Raw genomic sequence first — 22,901 nt, 5'->3', positions numbered from 1 at the left:
CAGTCATGTCACCACCTCTAACCGCCGCAACAAACATTATGGCCGTGGGGTCGAGTTTCGTATTGACCGATATGTCTCTGCGGTCAAAAAATAGCTCCTCGTGCAGCTTCTTTCGGATCCAGCCTCTTCCCTAATGACGCAGAGAGGATTCAAGAGGCCCGCTCCGGCGGCTCCACGACATCTGAGGAGCCCCGGAGCTGAATAGAAGGCTTGATCTTGCAGAACTTACAGCGTCCCAACTTGGCTAGCAAGCGCTGGCCTTCCTTCGCTGGTCTCGCTATCTCTGTCTAGGCCATGATGAGCTCTCGTGCTGTAGCAAAAAAAGACGGCGGCTGCTGAGAATGCAGTCTTCATATGCCCCCTTGTTTCCTACCTTATCTGTTCGATGTGACTGTGTTTCGCATTTCCCTTTTCTCTTTTCCTCTGTCATCTGTGATAGTTCGTACCAATTCACGCCTAATATCTCTTTGGTCTTTTCCTTTTCTTTGTTCTATCATCACGACTGCTCATGAATACATTTCGTTGAGATGCTGGTCATCTCCTTTAATAGATACCCTTCTTTATAGGTGAGTACCTTATTCAAGTCGTGTAGTCCCGGCCCAGGACTGACATTTGAATCTTCAGATGTTTCGTTGTAGAATGGCCAGCCGGCCATTTTCCTTCGTGCCTTCATGGTTGATATTTTGTGTTACCGCTGTACTGGCGGCAACTAATATTCCAAACGAATTCTCCAGCTTCGTCCCCAGCTGTGCTGCCGACTGTTTCGCTTCTTTCTTAAACATCAACTATGTCCTCGATACCTGCATAGGGAGGCCCCTTTTGGACTGTCTATGTCCTCGAAGGGGCGCATTGGGCTTCACTTTGGGTGAAGGTGCAATGCAATGTATATCAGCTGAACGATCCATTGGATTCTGTTCGACAGTTGAAGCGAGTGGTATGTCTTCTTTATCGCTTAGAACTCTGCGAGAGTCACTTACGCAAACCCAGAACGAGTCGTTGAGCGCGCGTATGCTATCTGTAATGGGAGGCCGAATGCAGCCCACCCAACACATCTCACAATCACAGCAACGTTGGTTTTGGATCCTTCAGGAAGAGGAGTTGTAACTTTTCCCCCTGTGATCGCATCGAGTACTACATTGAGCCTGGAAACCTCGAGCACTACCCAGTCGTTACCCACAACCTTAGTAATTGATACATCGTCGCCTCCTGTCATTCCAAGACCATCGACGAGAACAAGAATAAGATCGACAACAAAGGAAGATTTCTCTACTGATTCACCAGACGAAACTACTTCTGCTTCGGAAATTATCTCGATTAGCGAACCGCCGTTCACCAGATCTACAACTTTCGAAACCACAAAGTCTACTTCCACTTTCACGTTAGAGACCGAGACCACCACAGAGGTATCTGGCGGCGCTGGCGGTACGAGCAAAGACGACGAGAATGACGATTCTGGCAAACTCTCGACAGAGCAGATCGCTGGTATATCAGTAGGAGTTCTAGCCGCTGTTGGAGTAGCAGTGGGAGCTATTGTTCTGGCAAGGTACTGTCGGCGAAGAAAGTATCCTCATATCAAGACTGGTTTTCTTCCTATGAGGGATACCTGGGGTTACAAAGCAGATCGATCTGACAATGGCGGACACAACTCTTGGATGGTTCACCAACTTCGTCCCGACTTGGATCCTGGAACTCAAGCACCACCACCTCCTGTGTACAACAGAGCGAATTCCAGACCCGAGAATATTGGTGTTGCGTTATCCCCCCCTTCTTCGAACCGAAACACGGTAAATTCTTCTCCCCTCAGAAGACTGTCGAAGCTACTCCCTGCAAAGCCAACCTTACCACACACATCGTCTGAACCCACTAGCGAAAAGCCCTTGCCTCCTATCAAGCCAGAACTGGAAGAGAATGGACAGCCAGATCGAGGCGCGAGCCCCCAACTTCCGCAGCCAACACTAACTGCTGCCACTGTTGCTGCTTCATCACCCAGATCTCGACCCATGCCACCAAAGCTGCATATTCCTCCGGTTGAGATACCTGTAGGAGGAGCGTTGGGAACAAACAACCGTGAAAGCAATGTAACTGAGTTCGAAGAAGACCGTACGTCGATGTCTCCTAACAATGTCAACACACAGGTCTGGAGACCCCCACCTACGACTCCTCTGTCAGCCACCACCTACTATGTTGCTGATCAGTACGGTAACTGGATTCTTGGCAATCCAAAACGTGCTTCTGTAATAGCTAGAGGGTCACAGGACTCCAATGGATCTCAAGGAGGCGCCCCAAAGCCACCGTCAAAAGATGACAACGGCGCTCTTGGTAACATGGGACAAGCCAATGCTCGAACACTTGCTCCCCCAGCAGAGATTGTCCCTGCAGGTGCCCAGAACAAACCCTACGGACCGCGCCCACAGTACCCTTCGCCCTTCTTCTCATCACAATCTCACCCGCGACGCAGTGCTTCTTCTCGACGCTCGCTGACCAGGCCATTGGCTCGCCCACGCGAAGACTCCAATAGTAGTAGTGCCACAACCATTACTACATCGACTGAGTCTTCCACGAGCATACCTTCTGTGACACTTGAGCAACAAGTCAGCCTTTCTCCTGTTGCCGAGTCTCCTCAATCTGTGCGAGTTCGCCAACAGCAGCAACAACAGCCGCAGATACCGCCCCGAGATCCTCGACGGGCGAGCCAGGTGGGCAACCTGTGTGATAATGTCAACGCAAGATTGGCCCCTCCTTCGCGGCAGATATTCTACAGTCCTCCTGGCCAGCCAAGTCCGACATTGGGTATGATGCAGCCTCCTTCTGCATACAACTCAGCACGACAGCAGCCAGGCCCTCAGAACACTCAAACTATCCCGAATGCAGAACTCGAGACAACTTCTCCGACAATGCGTATTGTTGAACCGTCCCCCGAACCAGAGGACACCACTGAAGAGCCACCCGCTGTCAACCCAGATCAGATTCGGGCCTCTCCCTTTTATTTTAACCCGCCGTATCCTCAACCTCTCCAAGCCCGTCAACAGCCACAATCGCAACACCGTCGCTCTGCTTCAGGGTCTCAACCTCAAACCTATCGACCTTATCAAAGGCCCCCCTCTTTTCAGCCATCTCCCCGCGAGCAACAAGTAGCTTGGCAGCCTATCCAGCGCCTGCACTCTCATCACCATTCGCAACAACGCCATCAACCTCATCAACCTCAGCAGGAGCAGCATGGGCAGCATAACGTGTGGCATCCCACACACCGAACTTCGCAATCGTACCAATCTTTTCAACATCAACCTCCTTTGCAACCCTACCAGCGTCCACCGCAATCAAACATCTACCAACAACAACCTCATATGTACCAATCATTCCAAGCACGGCAAAACCAACAGCCCCAGCCTCACAGCCAGGGAGGATACCAATCATTTCAACTATATTCTGCACCACAACAGACCCAAATCCATCCCTCACAGTATCAAAACTATCGCCCTCCCCAACCAATGACCACACCACTTGCACACTCTGGGAGTCAGGATTCACTTCTTTCCAAGCGTGTAGGTTTGGATCGTGCTGCTGATATGACTATTGGCATCGATCCCGCCAGTAAATCAAAGTGGAATCGTGATGATCAAAACAAGACACCTCCAAGTTATCCTTTGTCACCTCATTGGAAACCAACATTAACCCCTACACGACGAGGAGACGACCTGGTTCTGAATGTGCAGTAAGAAAGGAATCTTTCGCATATACCAACACATGACTTACCATTTCCTTTGTCTTATGAGACTAAAATCAATTCCCTCTTGTATAATAGTATTGAGATTTCGGAGACATAATGAGCATTAGCCATAGACTGGGAGAAAAAGGCATCAAGACTGCACACAGGTTATTAGGGCAGACATACTTGTATACACTACACTACCTTAGACGTTCATTCTAATTTTCAAGGTTATGCTCTACCAACTTCTGTGTTCTCAATTTGCCTCAGACATTCTTCCGGGAGCTGCTTGCCCCGGCTTGATTCTCGCCTTTGTCCTCCTCCTTGATTGCTTGACCCATCACGCAGTCTCTCTTAGCAAACCGTCGTGACTGCTGGGATGACTCGCCCGGTGTTCCGACAGAATCAAACGTATCCAGCTCTAGGTCATGGAAAGTTTGTTCACTGCTTCTACTTTGATTGCTGCGTCGCAGGCGGCTTCCATGTCTTCTCAAACTTCCTCGCCTGAAAAATCCCTGGGCATTCTGTCGCATATCGTCAACATGGGTCTCTAGAGCAGCATCCAAAGCCTCCAGCCCATGATTCAGTGTTTCGCGGTTGATATGTATACCTGAATCTATGAGCCTGTTTCTCCTTCGAATGTCTTCCCATCTTGTCAAGTTCCCCATTTCGAGCACATTCATTCGACGATTTTTGCCCATTGGGTTGCCCGTCATTGCAGGTCGCCAAGCGTGATCCTCCTCCATTAAAGCACGTATGTCGTTGGGCATAGTGGCCCGGCGTTTGGAAGATTGTCGTCGAGCCTGGGTCAGCTTCTCCATCTCTTCAGATTTTGATCGAGGTATAATGAGTACATTCTTGAACCTGATGAGTACGAGTAGTAATAAGACCGTCAACAAGAAGAGGATGCCCGCAACAACGGTTGTTGCGACTTGTTGCCCAAGCTTCCGGGTCACATGGCCGCCTAGAGCAGTCGAGCCTGCTGCTAGGGTATATGAGAGGGAGTGAATTACAGCAAAACCCGCAGTTATTCTTGGAAAAGACGAGTAGTTGGTCCTCCGATGGTCTTGACCCGATAGATCACGGTGGTGGCCAATCATGCCGGGAGATAGGTCTGACGTATCGAACGTTTCCATGATGAGGCCATTGCATTCAGAAATTGCAAGACACGACAAGAAGCCCATACACAGAGCAAAGAAAGCTGGTACAATAGAACTGATCGGCGGACCAGAAGAGACTGCAGCATAACAGGCAGCACCGATGGGTAAAGATATCGTGAAGATGGCTCGTCGGATGAGATGCGATGACCATGCAACCTTTTTACCTATAGTCTCTCGATTTGACTTGCCTTCTCGACGGCGAGACCGTGAGAAGATACTGGCCTTTTGAAAAGGGATCGCAAGCAGAGCGCCGACAGCCACGGCGGCGACGTGGAGACCGACGTATGGTGATCGTAGGCGGTAGAACCGAGAAACAAGTGAGCCCATCAAGATGATGACAAGGACGATCTGTGCATATATCCATGAGACGTAAATCGCTATAACGGCAAAACCAGGTTGCTCGAGCATCTCCAGGGATAAGCGAACCCCATGATATGCCTCCTGACCCCACCACTTGGGACCTGTCTTGACTCGATGCATCATGACTTCTCCTCGGGCTAAACGGCGCGAGATGCTCCCTCCGGTTCGTACTTCTGCAATAGATCGACGGAATGCAGACCTTCGTACTTCGGGACATATTACATTGAGGATCAATACCACTGCAATCAATATGATGCTGACATAGAATCCCCAGGCTGGGGGATGTCTGTCAATAATGGAGGCACCGATGAGAAATCCAAGACCGAGGGATCCGATCCAGCACCAGGTCCAGATTCCAAGCCAGATACCCATACCACCTCCATGTCTCCTTGCGTCAAACTGATCAACGACCTCTTGATGGGGGTGTCTACACATCAGGGATGCACCAAACAGGTCTGTTAGAACTGAGTGAAAGTTCATGCTGGCAAACCCTAACGAGCCACCCATCAGCGTACGACAGGTCAAAAGCATGGCCCGCCAGTAGGTAGTATTTGTCAATCTTTGATTACTGACAGCGATCGCTTGGGGGAAAATTAACGGCATTGCAATAATGAGGCTGGACATGATGTATGGTTTTCGACCGTGAAGTAGAGGCAATGGCCAAAAAACGAACGAAGGCAAAGCGAGAGCTAGGAAACAACCGGTGTTGCCATGAACGGTAACATGCGATTGATCCACGATATAGTACTGGATTGAAGGTACCATGCCCGTATAGATTCCAAGGAGTACTCCAATGAGGGCTGTACTCAAGCAAGCGACAGAAGCAACAGAACGTTTCCGAACAGGTGACCAGTCTCTCGCAATGGGTTGCCTTATGTGTGATTTCGGAAGGTTGAATCCACGCGTATCACGTAGACTGACATGTGATCTCTTTCGTAGGTTAATCCCATGCTCATAGTGTAACCTCCTATCAGAAAGGCCGTGATCTGGCAGGGCATCTTGTCCGGTTCCACTTCCAATGCCCGATGGGAGGCTGATAGATGAAGCACACTTTTGAATTTTGGCTTCAGTATCTTGCCTCTTGAAATCAGACTTGAGAGAAGTAACAGTGCTGATGAGGTCCTCCAGTGTAACAGATTTGCGTTTAGGTTCCGCCGTTGCTGCGTTACTGGGCGATCGAGACAAAACACCATGCAGTGCTTGTCTTGAGGAGCTTTCCTGGCGCGTACGGTCGATGTGGGTTCTTGTTCGAAGCTCCTGATACGTTCTCGAATAACTCTCGACAATATCAGCTAAGCGTGGATGTGTTGGCACGGTAGTGTAAGTGGCAGCACATCTATATTGTGGCTTCCCATGACGGATTTTACCGTCTTCGGCTTCTGTAACCACTTCGTCGTTTTCTTGGGTGTCAGGCGATGTGTTTGGCTTAGCAAGTAGATTAGGATCCCCTACTTCAGGAAGAGGATCTTGGTTATCGTGCATCGCAATCTCTGAACGGCCGGCTGTCTCTAACGCAAGCGAGAGGGCCTCGTCAACAAGTCTTTCGAGATCACTGAAAGTACGCTTGAACAAGAGGCCATCAACACGATGATCCGGCTCACCAGGTAAGGGCGACCAAGATGATAGCTTATTCAGAACTTGACTGCTCGGCAGTACGGGCTCTGATGGGCGTCTATCGTCAGCTCTAACCGATTTCGTTCGGAATGATATCTCTGGAAGTATGGGATCGAGCGATCCGCTTAGTTGTGACAAACGTTTTAGCCAGTGGCTTTTCCACAAATAATTCATCATTGACCCCAAAGATCGGCTTCGACCTGATAATTGCGCATATGCGATCGGCGGTTCACAGGTTTTACCTGGTGAGGATAGTTGCGTATTCGAATCGTGGAGATTATTGTGGCAGTCAGGCAGCTTGTCCAACTGGGCCTTTGGTATTCCGGCAACGCCTAATGGGGTATCAGTGCATACGCCTGTTTTAGCCTCCTGACTACTAGGGCTTATGGAGGCTAGATGAGTGTTGGAATTTAAGCAAGATGCATTTCCAGCATGGTCAGAGAAGTAATCCAACTGACTAGATTGTCTGTGGTGTCGAGTCGCATCATCCTTATGAGAATGTCGAGAAAGAACGGGTCGAAAGTTCCAAGACGGGAGCGCGTCAGTATGACTTTGAGTGTCCGTGTGAGGGACTGGTCGTTCTTGATCCTCTTGGTTCAAGTCTTCCACCTGAAGAGTGCCAGATTTCTAATCCTCGTCTGAGTTGACATTGCTCAAGTCAAGTGGTGTTTGGTTTGGCAATGGCTGGATCCATGTCTTATCCCGTAATCTTATATGCACACTATCTGTGGCAGTTTTATTTTGAGATAAAGAGGGCTTGTGGTATGTAAGACCGGATAAAGGACTGAACACCTTGATCGATGTCGTACTCGACGTACCCAAGAGAGGTTTCGAGATGGTCGAAGTTGATTGATCTTTAACAGTAAGATTGCCAATCCGGGATGGCTTGTGAAGCAGTTGTTGAGATGTGATGCCTTCTCCCTTATCCTCCTTTTTTGGAATGTCGACGGATGGACGTCCACTGGGCGGAGGGGTGTGATCGAAATCTCCGACTCTAACTACGTCTTGTCCTTGAGACTCCCTCCGGGGGAGAAGACCCCGAGTGTGGCCAATAATTGTGGAAAACATTGTAGAAGCTCGGATGTTCTTCCCGGATGAAGGAAATGACGATCGCGAGCTGTGTGTAGTAGAAGCAAGATTGCCCGTCGATGACGGATGAGACCCGCCGTTCTGGAGATCTTGTTTCAACAAGGGTTGCGGCGTAGGGGGATTATTGACAGAAACAGTTTCGGCTAAAGCTTGAATGGCCTGGGTTGATGAAGTGCTAGATCGAGACAAACGAGCATCGGACATGAGGGTGTTCCTAATAGTAGGTGCACGAGAAACAGTATGAATATTGTTTATTGTAGTAAAAAAGGGGAATGCTAGGTAGGATGTAGGCTGGGCGGGAAGAGGAGAAGGAATGGAAGCCCGACGAAGAGTATTGTGATGGCGATGAAGGGTTACGAAATACGAATGTTGCGGTAACGTCCTCAACCGTTTTGTTAATCCCAAAATGACAATTGGTAGTAGGCAAGTACTTTCCCTGATACAATTTCCATTTTCTCTGAGTCCGTGTGACATCATCACACTTGCTCCTTCAATTGTCCTCGCCTGGAAGTCACGGTCATAGTTCACTTAGCAGGAGCGAGCAGGTCTACCAACCGGGTAACATTTTAGTCTAGAGTCATGATCAACATGACAATGTGGAAACCTCGTCTATACTGGAACCTGACTCGCAAGGCAGAAGATGACATGAACTCAATAATACAACGTTGATCACTACCATGAAACCTAGATCCTGAGTTTCAATACTGAGCCGTCGGAATGTCTATTTGTCGCTTATTCACACCCTGACCTCAGGGTATCAGAAAAATCGACCGCTATAAGCATAAGAGACGAAATTAGTAGGTTGCTTTATGCTCCTTAGACTATAGTTCTTAGACTACTTATTTTTATACCCTAAGACTGAGGAGTACATCTTTTCTGCTACCCACTAGCCTGAGCCCTTACCCACAGCATAAGCGCAGCCGCGCTCGTTACTCCTGACGTAGACATCCCTGTCGGTTCGGTACAAAAACGCCTTGAGTTCTCCACTACACGTCATGCCCCTGCATACAAACTGTCCGACACAGCATCTACATGGATCGTCGAGCCTAATTCCTGGAGAGTTCGCCACTGCCCAACCTACATACCTCCATACCTGCCCACAGGATCCTGTCAGCACGGGACCCAGTGGAAACTCGGTCCATTATCTGGCATTCCGAGTGCCGCATCCCATCACTGTAACATCGAGCAAATTGCCGTTACGTAGTTAGGCCTTTCGGTATGCTCACCTCAGCTGTGCGGACGAATCAGTTTCTCAAATCGCCGGACGCAAGCTTCAGGCAACGGTTCTCTTATGTCAGCTTGATGAATTCAGAGGGGTGAGCTGATGTTAGACCGGCCAATTATAGTGATGAATTCGAGTTCCCCTTGGACACTACATATCCTGTCAAACGTCGTAAAATGTTGTTGTTTTTGGATTGTTACATCCGAGAACTTGGGTAGCGAACAACTCCCTCCCATGCTGTACAACAACATTACAAGAGTGATGTTACGAAGTTCTATTCTGATTCCGTGATTCGACTCCCGCTGTCGTTGCACACTCATACACTGCATATCATCCTACACATCTAGACTAAATTAACCCCCTCGATGTTCTTAACGGCTCGACGGATTATCTCACGCCATCGAATAGTTCCTTGTAGCGCGCCAGTGCGCCTAATCGCGCCCCGTCCACTAATCATAGCAGCTTCCAGCCATCCTTGTTAGCTGCGCCAAAAAGTTTCCTAAGTAAAACAACCGAAATCCTTTTCAGCAAGGTTTCACACCATATGATATGATTGGCCTTGCTTACGCCCAGGACACCCAACTCTTTCGCGTGGCTCGATCTGGTAATTTGCTAGGATGTAGAGCCTAATAATAGGTCATCGACGCTATCTCGCCTAGCCATTGGCTTAGACAATGCTGGAGCTGATTGTTGCTACTGCAAGGCTGTAAACCAAACTAGTTCTATCTTGTAAGTGTTTTTAGACTTGTCTGCCTTGTGGCTGCGATACTCGAATTTGGTTGTTTAACGAGGCCTCCGTGCGATTATCCCAATAATGAAAGCTATCCAAAGGTTCAACGTTTTACAGGTTTTCAAAACCGTAGTAGGAGGAAGAAATATTTCTCGAGCATATGTTAGTTTCCCCGGGCTTTTTGATACCTACCTAGGTACCCACCTGCAACCCCCTTGCATCTTGGACTGTGCGATTAGGACTATAATGATCTTGGACTTGATCAGTTCTGCTGTATATTATCACGGAAATAGAGTGAAATGGGGATAGTGTGATAACTTGAGGAGAATGAGAAGAGTGTTGATTCTATTTGCTATATCATGATGAACGCTCTGCGTTTCCAATTGTATTGTCTGCCATATGATCAGGAATCCAGTCCCCAGGTAGACACATAACAGTTGTTACTGTTACAGCTGATGTGTTGTGATAGAATAAGAGTTTGATCAGCATCGAGCTCATCCTAAAATAAGACAGAATAATGGCCAGCCATCCATTGTCTATATCAAACGCTAAGCTCGTACAGGCCCGCTATTTCAAATGCAGTCCGTCATAAAACCCCTGAGACCCTAGAGTGGACCGTCCTTTATCAAAAACGACGTCCAAGAAGAAGAGAAAGTTGACAAAGGTGGGTAGAAGAAACATAAGCAAAAAAAGAAACAAACAAGATTGCAGTCCAAGGGCAGAGGGCCATTACCTGTAATGCCACTGCTTTTCCACGCCCAAGAATAAAACCATCGCCATCTAAAAGTGCCGTGAGGCTCTCAGCAACTGCTGCTCCAGAAATGTAACCCCGTGTTGTATATCCCGACTGGTTCCCAGCCAAATGAAAATGAAGTGGTACCAAAACAAACCCCCCGCTATGAAAAAAAATACAATAATTAGACGCCATCAAAAATGTGAGATGAGGTGTGTTTTTTTCTGGTTGTCGACGAATGCCCGATCCGACGAGCAAATAGCGAACGTTTGAGATGCTCATGGAAAAGGCCGTGAGGAAGAATCATGTCTCATTCTCAAGTCTTTAGCAACGTTTTGGTATCCTCGTAATGTAATGAGTGGTCGATAAGACAGTCTAGTGAACACCGTAGATGCAGCGAAAATGCTCTGCCAACAGAGAGGAGAGCTGTGATGGGTTGAACGAGATCAGGTAGGTGACCCAATCATCGAATTTGAACAGAACCAGTTGTGGAGAGTGACAACTTATTGCTGTAGACACAATTGTTCATCGATAGCTCCTTGAGCTTGAGTAGCCACTGTGGTAGCCGCTGTCGGAGTAGCTGTGCGGTGATGCGTACTGGGCGCCATGGTTCGCGTGTGCTGAGCAGAGATAACCGACAAGTATCGTTCGCTGCTGGATAGAATGGCCGGGGCGGCCATATGATGCGCAGCGGTCGATAGCGTGTGTGTAGTAGGGGCATTTGCATCCCGAATACAGTTCGACAAGTTGATAACACATGGTTGCAGTGTTGGGCCGGAAGTTGTTGGCCAGGTGTCGATACAAGGATGTAAGAGGTTGTAATGGCTCAGTCAAAGGTCTGTCAAAGTGTTTGGGCCAACCGATTTGTAGGTTCGTCAAGATGAGCAGGCTGTTGGTCGCAACGAAAGTAGAGAGTAAGGCACAAGAAGGATGAAGTTTGTGAACGAGACAGCCGGTATCAATGAAGAAGTGCTTGCTTTATGAATTTCGTGAATAAAGAGATGGGAAGTGAGAATAAGAACATTGACTTCAAAAGAGGCATCGCAGCCTTATAGGCCTGCTTGTAGCCTGGAGGAGAGCGTCGAAGCTCATAGCGACACTCCCCGATATGAAGGGCCACCCCAAAGAAGCACTCCCTCACAAAACTCCAGCAGGATGTGCGGCAAGGCACCAGTGACGCCAGAGACGCCAGTCAGAGTGCGTGAGAGCGATAGCCGCAAGTTCAGTCAGACTGTCTTAACAGGTGACAAAGGCTGAGGCGCGTCTATTGCAGGCATGGAATAACTAGTGCAGACCCACAACCACCAAAGATGCCTTGGGCCTGGAGGGGGTAGGGGGGTTGGATGGATCTTTGAGATTGGGGGCTTTCTTGTCTCGGAGGCTATGGCTCTTTAGGACTTTGTGTGTCAGTTTCCCTGTGCCCTGGTTTATTTTGCGCCATCGGGTGTTGCTTGTCCCGAAAGATCAAGCATCGTAAACATATACTATTTTTTCCTTCTTTCTTTTAAGTGAGACTCACTGCAGGAGAACGCACGGGCTTGTTCTCAAGGCGCAGCGCAACCTGTGTAGGATCAATGAGCCTGGGTACCCGTACCGCACCGTACCGTGTCGACAGGGCAAGGGTCCAATTGAGACCGGTGGCAGGGGTAGAATAGAGTCCTGTAGGTACAGACACCATGTGTAAGAAAAAGGCGGCGACCGATTCTCAGTCCTTCCATAGGAAACTGTTCCGCTCCCGTTCAAGATGAGCGGGCTCGGCGTGAAGAGTCATCCCACCCATTGGTCTGAGACAGGGAGGTTGAATTGACCTGCAGCAGGGCTGAAGGGGAGGGTTACAGGGCCTGGAAGTGATGTGATGCAATAGCAACAGTTGAAATTCATCAGATTCCACTGTATTTCACTGTAGAGTAGGTATAGTATGGCACACTACCATCATGTCAATATGCATGTAAGAAACAATATGGGACTTGTTCTTCTTCTTTTGGTGGCAGCCCGGAGTGGCCAAGAACTTGTCCGTGCCAGTATAGAAACAAAACACCATTGATCAGCTTTGGTACGAGAAGGCAGATTTATGACGTCAATTCGATATAGTGAGAAGGAATTGAATATGCAAGCGATTGAAGTTCTAGAACTTGAGTAGTGAGGGGCGCACAAGGCGTGCTAGAGTTGTCATTGATGGTGTTGTAAGTGTACTGAGGCCGGCATCATAGAAAGAACTCAATAATAGCTACAACCTGCATCATGGAGAAAATGAAAATAGCGTCAAAAATAAATAAATAGGGACTTTGGAAAGTTAGTCATTCAAGGCAATGGTTCGCCCGGCTCCTGCCCGTTGTAAATCGAGCGCTAGTGACACCTGCCGAGTTGCAGGAACGAAACCTTGCACACGTGCCTCCACTGAGGCAGGCAGATCAGGCAGAGCTCAACTCTTTTCTCGCATTGCAGCTCTTGAATGAGTAACAATCTCCATTCTTCTCCCTTCCTTTTCTCCATCGTGCGCAATACGATGGGACTTTGAAACAGAGTGACTGACTAACTGATCAGCGACAAGCCAAGGACTGATGCCTGGATCGCCTTACCAGTACGAGAGATCAGCTGGACAGGTAGGTGTTTGCTTATTTCACCAAAGATTCTTTGAATTAAAGAGAAAAAACACCACATCGGGATATCAAAATCTCACAGTACCAACATGTTTCAACGTCACTCTCAGCGCCGTTTCTCTGCGCCGACCCTAGTCGCTCGGCACTTATGGTGGTGGTGGGTGAACCACGATGGAGGAATTGGAGATGTTTGGGTGGCCTTTCTGCGGCCAGACGTCCCGGTGCTAGGGCACTGGAGTAGCTTGAATCTACTAAGACTCTGTAGGGGTTACCTACCCCCTGGAATCTGATTCGGTTTCTTGTTTCTTGTTTCCTGTTTCACGCCCAGCCAATTCTGCAGTTAGACATGCCACGACCCGAATTTAGAGTCATGAAGCTACCGGCAAGCGAGCCTAGAATCACAGGGGTCAATCATCTCAACTCTTGCTCCCATTATCTATCAATCACACTACAGCATGGTGAATTCTGTGATATCAGAGCGGCGATCATGTATCCTTTGACCATGGCAGACAATCGAGTCGGTTCAACACTGAATTATCGACATACCGAATTCATGTTTACATACCTCTCAAAGATGAGGTATACCAGCCATTCTACACATACAACTCTTCAAGTGCTGCCTGCCAACTGCAAAATACCGGAAACAGACCAATTCGGGGACCACATTTCATAAGCGTCTCCCACAAACACCCCAGCGCCATGCTGACACTCTTAGCAACTGGATCCCCTGTCAATCGTAAGGCTGTGTCTGCATCAACCCCCAGTCTTGGCAATGCTTGCTCTTTCACCTTGCTTGCTCGCCGACTTCACTGTTCTTGCTAAACAGCGGGTGTGTTTTTATGTGTTCGTGCTTTATCCGCCATCCAGATTGGTCGCTTAATACGTCAAGGTTTAGGAAGTTTATTTGCAGTTTGCTCTCATTTGAGCCCGCGTGAAAGGACCAGCTAACAGATCTGAACAGATTCGTTCCCGGAAAGAGGGTTTGCTTTTTGTAACCTGCCACAGATGTGCCCAATTGTACCAGGTCTCTTGTAGCTTCCGTCCACGACCGGGACGGTGGAAATTGGCAGTACACCAATCAGGCTTGTCGCACGGCGTCCCGGTGCAACTGATATGCAGCACTACCTCAGCCCTGGAATATTCTCGAGCATCATACCAGGGCTATCAGTCCGTACTGGGAAATAATTCCATATCCTGGGGTGCGAAACTACGCGGTCTTGCATGCCGAATACTCTAAGGGGGGGAAACAAAACTTCGGACGTCCGACGCCCAAATTCGCCCAACCAGCGTCCGGCGTCTTATTCCCCCTTGAGGATACTCCATCCAGCATGTCTTCTTTTGTTTCACACACGGTATTCTGACATACCTAAGTGAGATTACTGGAAAGCTACCGAGACTTTTCCTACTCCTTGCATTATATCTTATTCGAGAAGACATTCCTATTGGAACGGGGCACAGAGTTATCCGCCGCTGCAAATAGGAAGTCTGACACCTGACTGCCTGAAAAGGGCGTATGCCTCACGTGAGCTTTGACAATCAATTTGCTGACAACGAGGCCTCACACGAGAAGAACAAGCCTTCTAAATTGAGATCCCAGCGATACTCAAAGCTACCAGAACTATCACATCGAGAGGAAGGGAAAACACATGTTGCAAAGTCACACAACGTTTTGCATCAGGTTGATTTCAATATACGTACACTTCTGCTGTGCATGGAAATACTTACTGCTGCAAATTGCTTGTTGCGCTTTTGAGTACTGTCAACATATGATCGAATGTCTCACTGTACCCCCACACTGACAGACAGCTGCCGTTCACATGTCTTGCCATAGGTACCACCTTCTAACGACAGATATCCAATTGGTTTACACATAGCCAATTGCCCCTGATTGGGAATCATGTCTCAGGTACGTTTCGATCCTGCTTGTCGTCTATCTGGTGTCCCTTGTCTGTTGTTAGTATCATGGGCCGATGGTTCGGTAAAGTAGCAAAAATAGCAATGTCATTCATCAGCTAAGTCGTTATGAGCTAATGCACGCAACAGTAAGAAGTTTTTATGAGATTGAAACAAAGAGTCATATCTGAACAGGCATCAAGAAACCCCCTGTTGAAGTCAGTATGCAGGTAGGGAAAGTTAGTGACTGGTTGGCCAAGGTCCAGTAAACGTCGATACCGAAGGCTCGGAGAAATCACGCGAGAGCACAAACGAACGTTGGATACCCCCATTAGTTCACAGCAATAGTCATTTGTGCCTTTTCTGCCTAAAGAATGACATTGCTGTATAGGCCATCAACTTATTGGAAAGCTTTCCGTCTCGTCTGGTGATCAAGTGTTACTACACTATTGTCGTCACATCGTACTTCCTCGCCCACCTTTACCAAATTACATTACAATTGCTCATAATAGCCCCGACAACTTACTACTGCCATGATGGAGGGTTCAATGACCTCACATATCTGTTGCACAATGATAATGACCCTTCAGCCTTGCGCAGAACCTATTGAACAACCCTGTCGTCTACGGGGAACGGGTCAGTGCCCCTGCTCATCCGGCGGCGGCGCCCAATAATCGGAGCCCGGAGAGAGGAGCCACTGCATGCCCCACTGGCTGCGCCTCCCGCCGTGGCTTGCACCCCGGAGTCGCCGGCGGACAAACTTGACTTACATGATGCTTTTCCGGCCATATCATGACAACTTCTAATCCTCATCTGTGCTATTGCAGAAGTTATCCTACACCCAAATAATTTCATCCTGTACTTGTTGCAGGCGGATGCAAGGCGTCCAGATGCTCCACCTTCGTGCTTCTCTTCCTATTCTTATTCTGGACACTCGTCCTGGGCATCAGTCTGCCTTGGATCAATAGACCAAACCATGCCAGGTACACATGCAGTCGTCTGGACGTATTACACACGGATGTAAGGTCCCATATTCGGACAGATCCCGTTGCTAATCTTGTCATTAGCAGGCTCCTACACGTCACATTTACCAATCATGATGCCTCCCGCTCTTTCTGACTGTCATATTTCCCACTTTCCGGGACTCAGAGCCCCGGGTCGAGAAACCTAGTTCCCTGCACCATCATCTGAATTGTTTGACGCCGCGGCTGTCTATCGATGCGGTCACAACCTCTCCCCACTGCCTCTGTCACCGTCTAAAGAAAGATGTTACCACTTACAGTTAGTATAGGATCAACCGTTACAGAAACTCCCTACCACAGCATTACCGCCGAGTTTCATGTCTCTCAGTCTGACTCTTGGTGCTGCCATGAGCCTCGACGCGGTCCATGATCTACCCGACATCATGGGGCGTAAGGCTGATCCATATTCACGGCGATGTTTCTCGAAATTGCACCATCCTTCGAGCATCTGGACTTCAGCTCTATGAAGATCGTATAAGCATCTGACGTCGTTCAAGTTCGCGGCTTCTAGTTCTCGTCGTCATAGGGGAGGCCTCGGCCAAGAATCAAGAGCGGATGGCGAGTCTAATCTCGAATGTTCCATTATGTGTATGTAAAGCTGTTTGGATGCCTAAACGGCTCGCTGGTGCAGAGTCGTACTTGCAATGACCGCTCGTTCTTGTCAGCCCCTATACTTCTATAACCCTCCGATTCAATACGGACAACGACATCTATCGAGTTGAGTTGAAACAATCGTCAAATCTCGTGATATACACGCTTCACTAGGTCACATCCCCAATTCCAAGCTATCTTGGCTTGCTTGCTGTTGTCTTCTGTGACACGACTTATCCCCCATGTAACCCCATCGCAAGATAACCACAAAGTGAATGTCACCAGTCACTGCGCGTGTTTGATCACGAGTTTCGAAATAAATAAATGAGATGAATCACCATGCCACAAATGAGTCTTTCTCCTTCTGCGCCCCTTCCATAACCGTAGTTGTAGTGATGCAATCATGTTGTTGAAGGAAAAGTTTTTGTCGTCACAGGTAGCGCCGCAGCGCAGTGTATGGTTTACCCAATGGCACACAAGTTTGAAAACGGAAAAAAGAAATGCTCGACACAACCTGAACTCCAATCGTCATGAAAAGGCATTCTCTGAAATAGAAACTATGATCGTCGACTCATAGCAGCCGTTGCACCAGCAGCGGCTAGATCTTGCTTTCCGCTCACGCTCCTGCCAGCAGCTCGAGGTAAGCTGCTCGCCCCTTGCGCAAGCCCAGTCGTACCGGCGCTGGTTCGTTTAGATGGCATGGAACTGACGGGCCCCATTTGTCCTGAGGCTTTGCGAACAGGGCCAGAAACAGGTTTGTGGGGGCTAGCTCCAGATCGCAAGGATCCGAGAGGCTTGGCAGCACTACCTGGGGGGTCGGGGAGAGGTCGTGGAGTAGAGATAGTGTTGTGTCGCTTCATAGGTGAAGATTCACGGGTTGGCGGCATACGAGGAAGAGGCATCTTACGCCCAGTAATAAACTCGTGCCGAATCGCGTCCTCGGGTTTGAGTCGTCGTTCTGGATCCCAGCGTAAACAGCGTTGCAAAAAGTCCAAGAAAACCTCATCGTCGCACTTGAGTACTTGTGACAAAGTCTTAGAAGAAGGACGACGTCTGCGACCCTTGGAAGATACCGTGAGGCGAGGTTTACCCATTGAATCAAAGAAAAGCTTCTTTCGGGTGCTCTTCTCGATCAGGTGCTTCTCAGGAGGTCCAAATACCTCCATGATGCATGCAAGCTGTTCTTGCTCATTTTCTCCGGGAAAGATAGGAACCCCAGTGTATAGCTCTGCCAAAATGCAGCCAACACTCCACATATCAATGGGCATGCCATACGTCATGCCGAGAATGACCTCGGGGGATCGATAGAATCGAGACTGAATATATGTATACACCTTCTCATTTTCAAAACAGCTGGAACCAAAGTCGATGACCTTGATCTCTGCATGAAGAGGATGTCGCAGGAGGATATTTTCGGGCTTGAGATCGCAATGGATGACTTTATGTTGCTTGAGAAGATTGAGTGAGCTGAGGATCTGCTTGGTAAAACGCCGAATGATCTTGATAGAGAAACCTCTGAACGCGTGTGCCTTGATAAGTTCGTAGAGGTTCATGTCCAACAGCTCGGTAGATATACAGAGATGGCCGCGAAAATAGAAACTCTGCGTGAAGTTGACCATGCTATGCTTGTTCTTTGGGTCCTAGTACGAGTTAATACGATATATCACAGGATCAGTAAAGGAGCTTGCCTACCCATTCGCGAAGCTTCTGCAAGATGTTGACCTCGACAAGAGCTTGCTGGTGAAATCTCTTCTTATTTCTGATGATCTTGATAGCGACCAGTCCGCCCGTCTTGTGATCAATACAACGGACGACTTGTCCAAAACTACCTTTTCCGAGAACATCAATGATCTCATATCGATATGCAAGGTGATCTCCGGGCACAATGGTATAATCTCCACGCTCATCATCGTAGCCAAAATTGGGCGCGTCGGATTGAAGATCACCAATCACTTTGTGTGCATTCTGTGTTCCACAGAAGAAGACGTCGGTGTAATCAACAATCTCGCCTCGCTCATAAATGTTGAGCATGGCGATACGGATGGCTTCGTGAGCACCGACTCGTTCCTTTGGTGTCGCTCGCTTTTTGAGAGCATCCAACGTTCTAGCAGCAACTTCTGTTTCCTTTCGTCGAGAACCCAGCTTGGCCATTTCATCTTCGGCTGCTTGATCATCCTTGTCAAGATCAGCAGAATATGAGTCGGGACCTTTCGCCAGACCGGAAGAATTCCTGGGGCGAAGAATCTTTTGCATGACAGAGGTGTTTCGGCCAACAGGCATTGTCGAAGGATCAGGAGCAGGCTTCTTCGCAGTCCAGGAATCACTCTTGTTCTTGTCATGCGTAATGAGTCCATTGAGACTACCACCTGAACTCTTACGTCTCCTTGTATCCAGATAACCGGCAGGGCCTTGCTTCAGATTCGGTGACGGACTGGCCTGTTTGACGTTGGATAGGTTGTTGAGAGTAGCTGAAATCGGGATCCTAGGAGGCGGCATAGGTTCCTCATGCTGTTTTGCATGTGCCTTATCAGGAACATCTCCAGGGGCGGTAACGTTACTCTTGGAATTCCCACGCTTCCAGGAGAGGCTGAGCTTTCGTCGAATAGAGCTCATAGAGGATGGAGTTTGTGGTTCTTCTGGTGTAGGCTCGGGGGGAGGGGATTTGGAGCTGGTGGATTCGGCGTCTTTCGGTGCCCGAGGGCCTGCTGGCTTATGGTGAGCTTGATCTTGGAAGATGTTCGCGTCCGATGTCGTAAAATCAGCACCCGTTTTTGATCGCTTCAGGAAACTGTGGTCTGCACCCCCCTTGGGCAGAGAGGATGATAAGAAAGGCGACATGCTTTGCTTGTGGTCAAGCTCCTTGAAAGCCAACGAGGAGTCGGTCGAACTAACATCGGGAGGCGTAGGAGTAAAGTGAGCATGATGGACAGAGCTGCTGCTCCTCAGAGATGGGAGCTCGGGAGTATCCCCACGACGAGTCTTGGCAAAGAAGGAGCTCTTGGAAGCTGTCATTGGGGTAGTTGGTGTCTTTGGTAAGTGTCGAGGCGGTGGAGGAGTTTCATGTCTGTCCACACTATTGTGATCCTGCAAGGCTGCGATTTTGTTAGTTGTTGGCGTGCTCAAGGGTCCCAGATTCATTGGAGGCAGTCGTAATGGTTGAAGGTGTCGCTTATTAGGTGGAGTGGCCTTGTTGTCTGGTTCGGCGGCCACCATTGGTACATAGCTCCGTTGACCACTTGGCTTTCTACGCAACTTTGTAGGCTCAGGAAAGACAGGCATCGATATAACGCCAGTTGGGTTCGAATTCGCACCCATGGCATCCATGTTACTGAGTGCAGTCTTCTTCTTTTCCACAAAGTAGGTATCCGCAGGCGAGTCTTTCGGGGACTCGTATGCCTTTGGTATAGCGGGGACAGGGGGCACATATTCATCGTCATCGGTTGGTATAGGGTTGTGTACTGTAGTGTGTTTCGGTGCAGGCAGGCGTGAAGTAGATGACGAGGTAGATATACGATTCAAGGAGCCAGTTGACGTCCTTGCAGAATTTATGCTCAAGCAAGAAGTGGCTGACAAGACAGAGTTGTATGATTTGCGATGCATATCCGGGGTAGTTCGTGAGGATGACGGGGTGCCAGAAGTCCTCCTCGGTATCATCGAAGGTGATTTTGATTCGGCCCTCTCAACCTGGTTGTTCATCGACACTGGTGGTGGCGGAGGAGGAGTTGACACCTGACTAAGGCTCACGGATTGTGGCATCGTGGACATACGCTTCATTCGTCTTGTATCAGTGGGACTAATTGTCCTTGCCCCGAGGCCTGTCGCGTGCGACGAGTGGTGGGCACCAGGCATCATGGAGACTCTTTTGTTGGTGGACGACGGTGTACTCAGTCGACCTCCTACACGAGGCGATCGCGGGGCAAGGGTTGAGTGTCTGTTTTGCTCCGGGGTAAGAGTATTACCGAAACCCAAGTTTGCTTGATTCGAACGCGGTGGCGGCTGTACTGATTTAGCCTTGGTGGCCCTCGAAGTGGAAAAGTTTCTTGTAGTGTTTTCCAGCCATGTCGTGTTAGCATCCATCGAAGCCCTGGCCGAGCTAGGTGCTCCTTCAGAATACAGACTGGGTCGCCTCTTTTGGGCAGGACGAGATCCATAGTCTGCATCGCCAATGATTCCAGGGCCGATTGATTTTCGAGGAGGCTTGGCCGCGGTAGTGCCAGACACGGGAGGGTATTGGCTCTGCCGACGAGAGCGTGCAGTGCCTGGACCGGTTGCAACTTCAGTTTGAACAAACCCGCCGGTGGTGTTGGTAGGCTGTCTGATAGAGTTACTGGGTCGGCGCAGGATCGAACTTGATCGGGCGGGTCGAGTGGTGGATTGGGCGACAGGGCGAGTTGCGGCACCGTTCGAAGGCGGAGCTATTTGGGAACGGGAAGACATGCTGCTGCTGTCATCTGCTCCGTGGGCATCGAGACTGTCTCCTTCACCGGTGGAGGACGGGAATTGGGTGAGCTTGAAGTCTGTTGAAGCGGTCTCGATACTGCTCTGCAGATCGTCAAAACTGACCGACGGCAAAAAGTCGAAAGAAGCAGTCGAATCGTTTAATTGATTTTGTTCCCCATCCCTACTGAAAGAAGAAAAAAGAGAATGGTTGCTGGAAGGAGTTGCGCTGAGCATTGGATCGTCAGAGGCGAAGCCGGGATTCGTCGAGGGTAGAGGTGGTCGAGGCTGAGCGTTTGTGGTTTTGCCCCTGTCACAAAGGGATCAAGGTCAGCTTGGCCATGTGCAAGGAAATGCAAGGCGACAAAGATTTGGATGATGATAGACCATAACAAGCATGGACCATCAAGTCAAATGTAGAAACACAAACAAGAAAGATGAAAATGCTCACAGTCGCGTTGGAGAAAAGTTGGCTGGTCGAGGCCCAGCAGGTGCCTTGTGCTCGCGGCTCATAGGGTCCGGTCGAGGGGTGGCTGGCAATGCGACGACGGAGGTGGATTTCACGGGGTCGGTCGCTAGCACAGACTCAGTCCGGTCAGGGAGCTGAGCGCATTCGAACGGCTACCTCATTCCGGAACGGACAAGATTGTTGAGATGCAGGAGAGCAAACAGTGCAGTGAGTGAGTGAGAGCGGTCGGTGACAAACTGGAGAAACAAAATGCAGTCGACAGGATTGAACCCAGAGTGATTGATTGATTGATTGATTGCGGTGGGCGCGCCCCAAGAAAGGGATGGTACAGTAAGATGCGAGATGGAGATGGATAAAAAAGATGGAGTCGTTAAGACAGGTTCCAATAGTGGAGGCAGGTTAGGTAAGGCAAGGTTGTTGGTCGTCTTTTTTTTTTTACCCTAGCCTAGGTCTTTGCAAGACAAGATGGAAAGATGGCGAGGATGGTCTTTCCTCACTCGTTGTCAGAGGGTGGTCACAGGCAGTTTCCGGAAGGGGGCAGCAAGCATGGGGGATAGAAGACTTCTATGAATGCTAAAGCTAGGGTGCCCTTGGTCAGTGTCCTTTAAGAGCCACCTTGGCGGGCATCTTTCAATTTAGTGTGAGAATCAAGACGCCTGAGAGGCTGATATTGGCGAACAGGATCTTATGAAGAAGGTACTTTAGTAGGTTAGCAGTAGACAGTTAAGCTGTGGACCTTGACACGGGAAAAAGATGGCATGATTGGATGTTAGAGCTGGGAGATTGGTCCCTGAATTAGTTACTGGTACGAATAGAGTGGGTGTTCCATACCTGTAGAGACGGTTTGATGTCTTTTACCGCCATTTTAGCTGCTGCGAGGTACATATCTACACGGACTTTTTCTGCGGGCATCAACAGGTATCCACAAACTAACACACGGTACCTACCTTAACAGCAATTCATTCCCCTTGCCTTATTAGCCTCCCTCGAATCCGCGATGCAGATATTAAGGAACGTCAATCATGACCATTTTTCCATTTAGAGAGATGAGGCATTCTTCCACTCGGATGTTGTGGAATGTCAGCCCGATTCCGCATTAATAAGGCCGCAATTATACTCCTAGATTGGGCTACACTCTGCCCGTCAGTGTCGTGGTTCATCGTCATCACATTTCGCTCGGTTCACAGCTACCCTGTCTCCCAAGCACGTCTAGCCGATAGCGAGTGGCGCCGTCGGTGATTCTAGGTGGAAGATTTGCACAGAACGGTGGATACG

At 49.1% G+C, this 22,901-nt stretch overlaps 4 protein-coding genes across 4 annotated transcripts; 1 reads left to right on the top strand and 3 right to left on the bottom strand.

Moving 5' to 3' along the window:
- Positions 1–639: 639 nt before the first annotated feature.
- Positions 640–3,716, top strand: EDB82DRAFT_470272 (uncharacterized protein; the record flags this gene model as incomplete). Its single annotated transcript, XM_025731723.1, has 2 exons — positions 640–934; positions 988–3,716. 2 exons carry the CDS (start codon positions 640–642, stop codon positions 3,714–3,716), a joined length of 3,024 nt encoding a protein of 1,007 aa, XP_025590719.1.
- Positions 3,717–3,972: 256 nt separating this feature from the next.
- EDB82DRAFT_455558 (uncharacterized protein) lies at positions 3,973–8,133 on the bottom strand (the record flags this gene model as incomplete). The annotated part of the gene is made up of 2 exons (XM_065607849.1): positions 3,973–7,442; positions 7,659–8,133. 2 exons carry the CDS (start codon positions 8,131–8,133, stop codon positions 3,973–3,975), a joined length of 3,945 nt encoding a protein of 1,314 aa, XP_065465370.1.
- Positions 8,134–10,410: 2,277 nt separating this feature from the next.
- On the bottom strand, positions 10,411–11,017 carry EDB82DRAFT_17852 (uncharacterized protein). Its single transcript, XM_065607137.1, has one exon. It carries the CDS (start codon positions 10,894–10,896, stop codon positions 10,507–10,509), a length of 390 nt encoding a protein of 129 aa, XP_065465369.1. The 5' UTR covers positions 10,897–11,017; the 3' UTR covers positions 10,411–10,506.
- Positions 11,018–17,277: 6,260 nt separating this feature from the next.
- Positions 17,278–21,670, bottom strand: EDB82DRAFT_470270 (uncharacterized protein; the record flags this gene model as incomplete). The annotated part of the gene is made up of 3 exons (XM_025731726.1): positions 17,278–18,360; positions 18,413–21,467; positions 21,609–21,670. The coding sequence occupies 3 exons, from the start codon at positions 21,668–21,670 to the stop codon at positions 17,278–17,280; spliced, it is 4,200 nt and encodes a 1,399-aa protein (XP_025590722.1).
- Between the last annotated feature and the right edge of the window lie 1,231 nt (positions 21,671–22,901).

This window comes from Fusarium venenatum, assembly GCF_020744135.1.
Source record: "Fusarium venenatum strain MPI-CAGE-CH-0201 chromosome Unknown EDB82scaffold_1, whole genome shotgun sequence".
Taxonomy (NCBI): Eukaryota; Fungi; Ascomycota; class Sordariomycetes; order Hypocreales; family Nectriaceae; genus Fusarium; species Fusarium venenatum.
The sequence above is the reverse complement of the archived record's forward strand: the minus strand, read 5'-3'. Positions and strand labels throughout refer to the sequence as shown.

What these genes read in the sequence shown, in the direction of transcription:
- EDB82DRAFT_17852 (XM_065607137.1), bottom strand. Translation starts at nt 10,896, where the DNA reads ATGAGCATCTCAAACGTTCGCTATTTGCTCGTCGGATCGGGCATTCGT.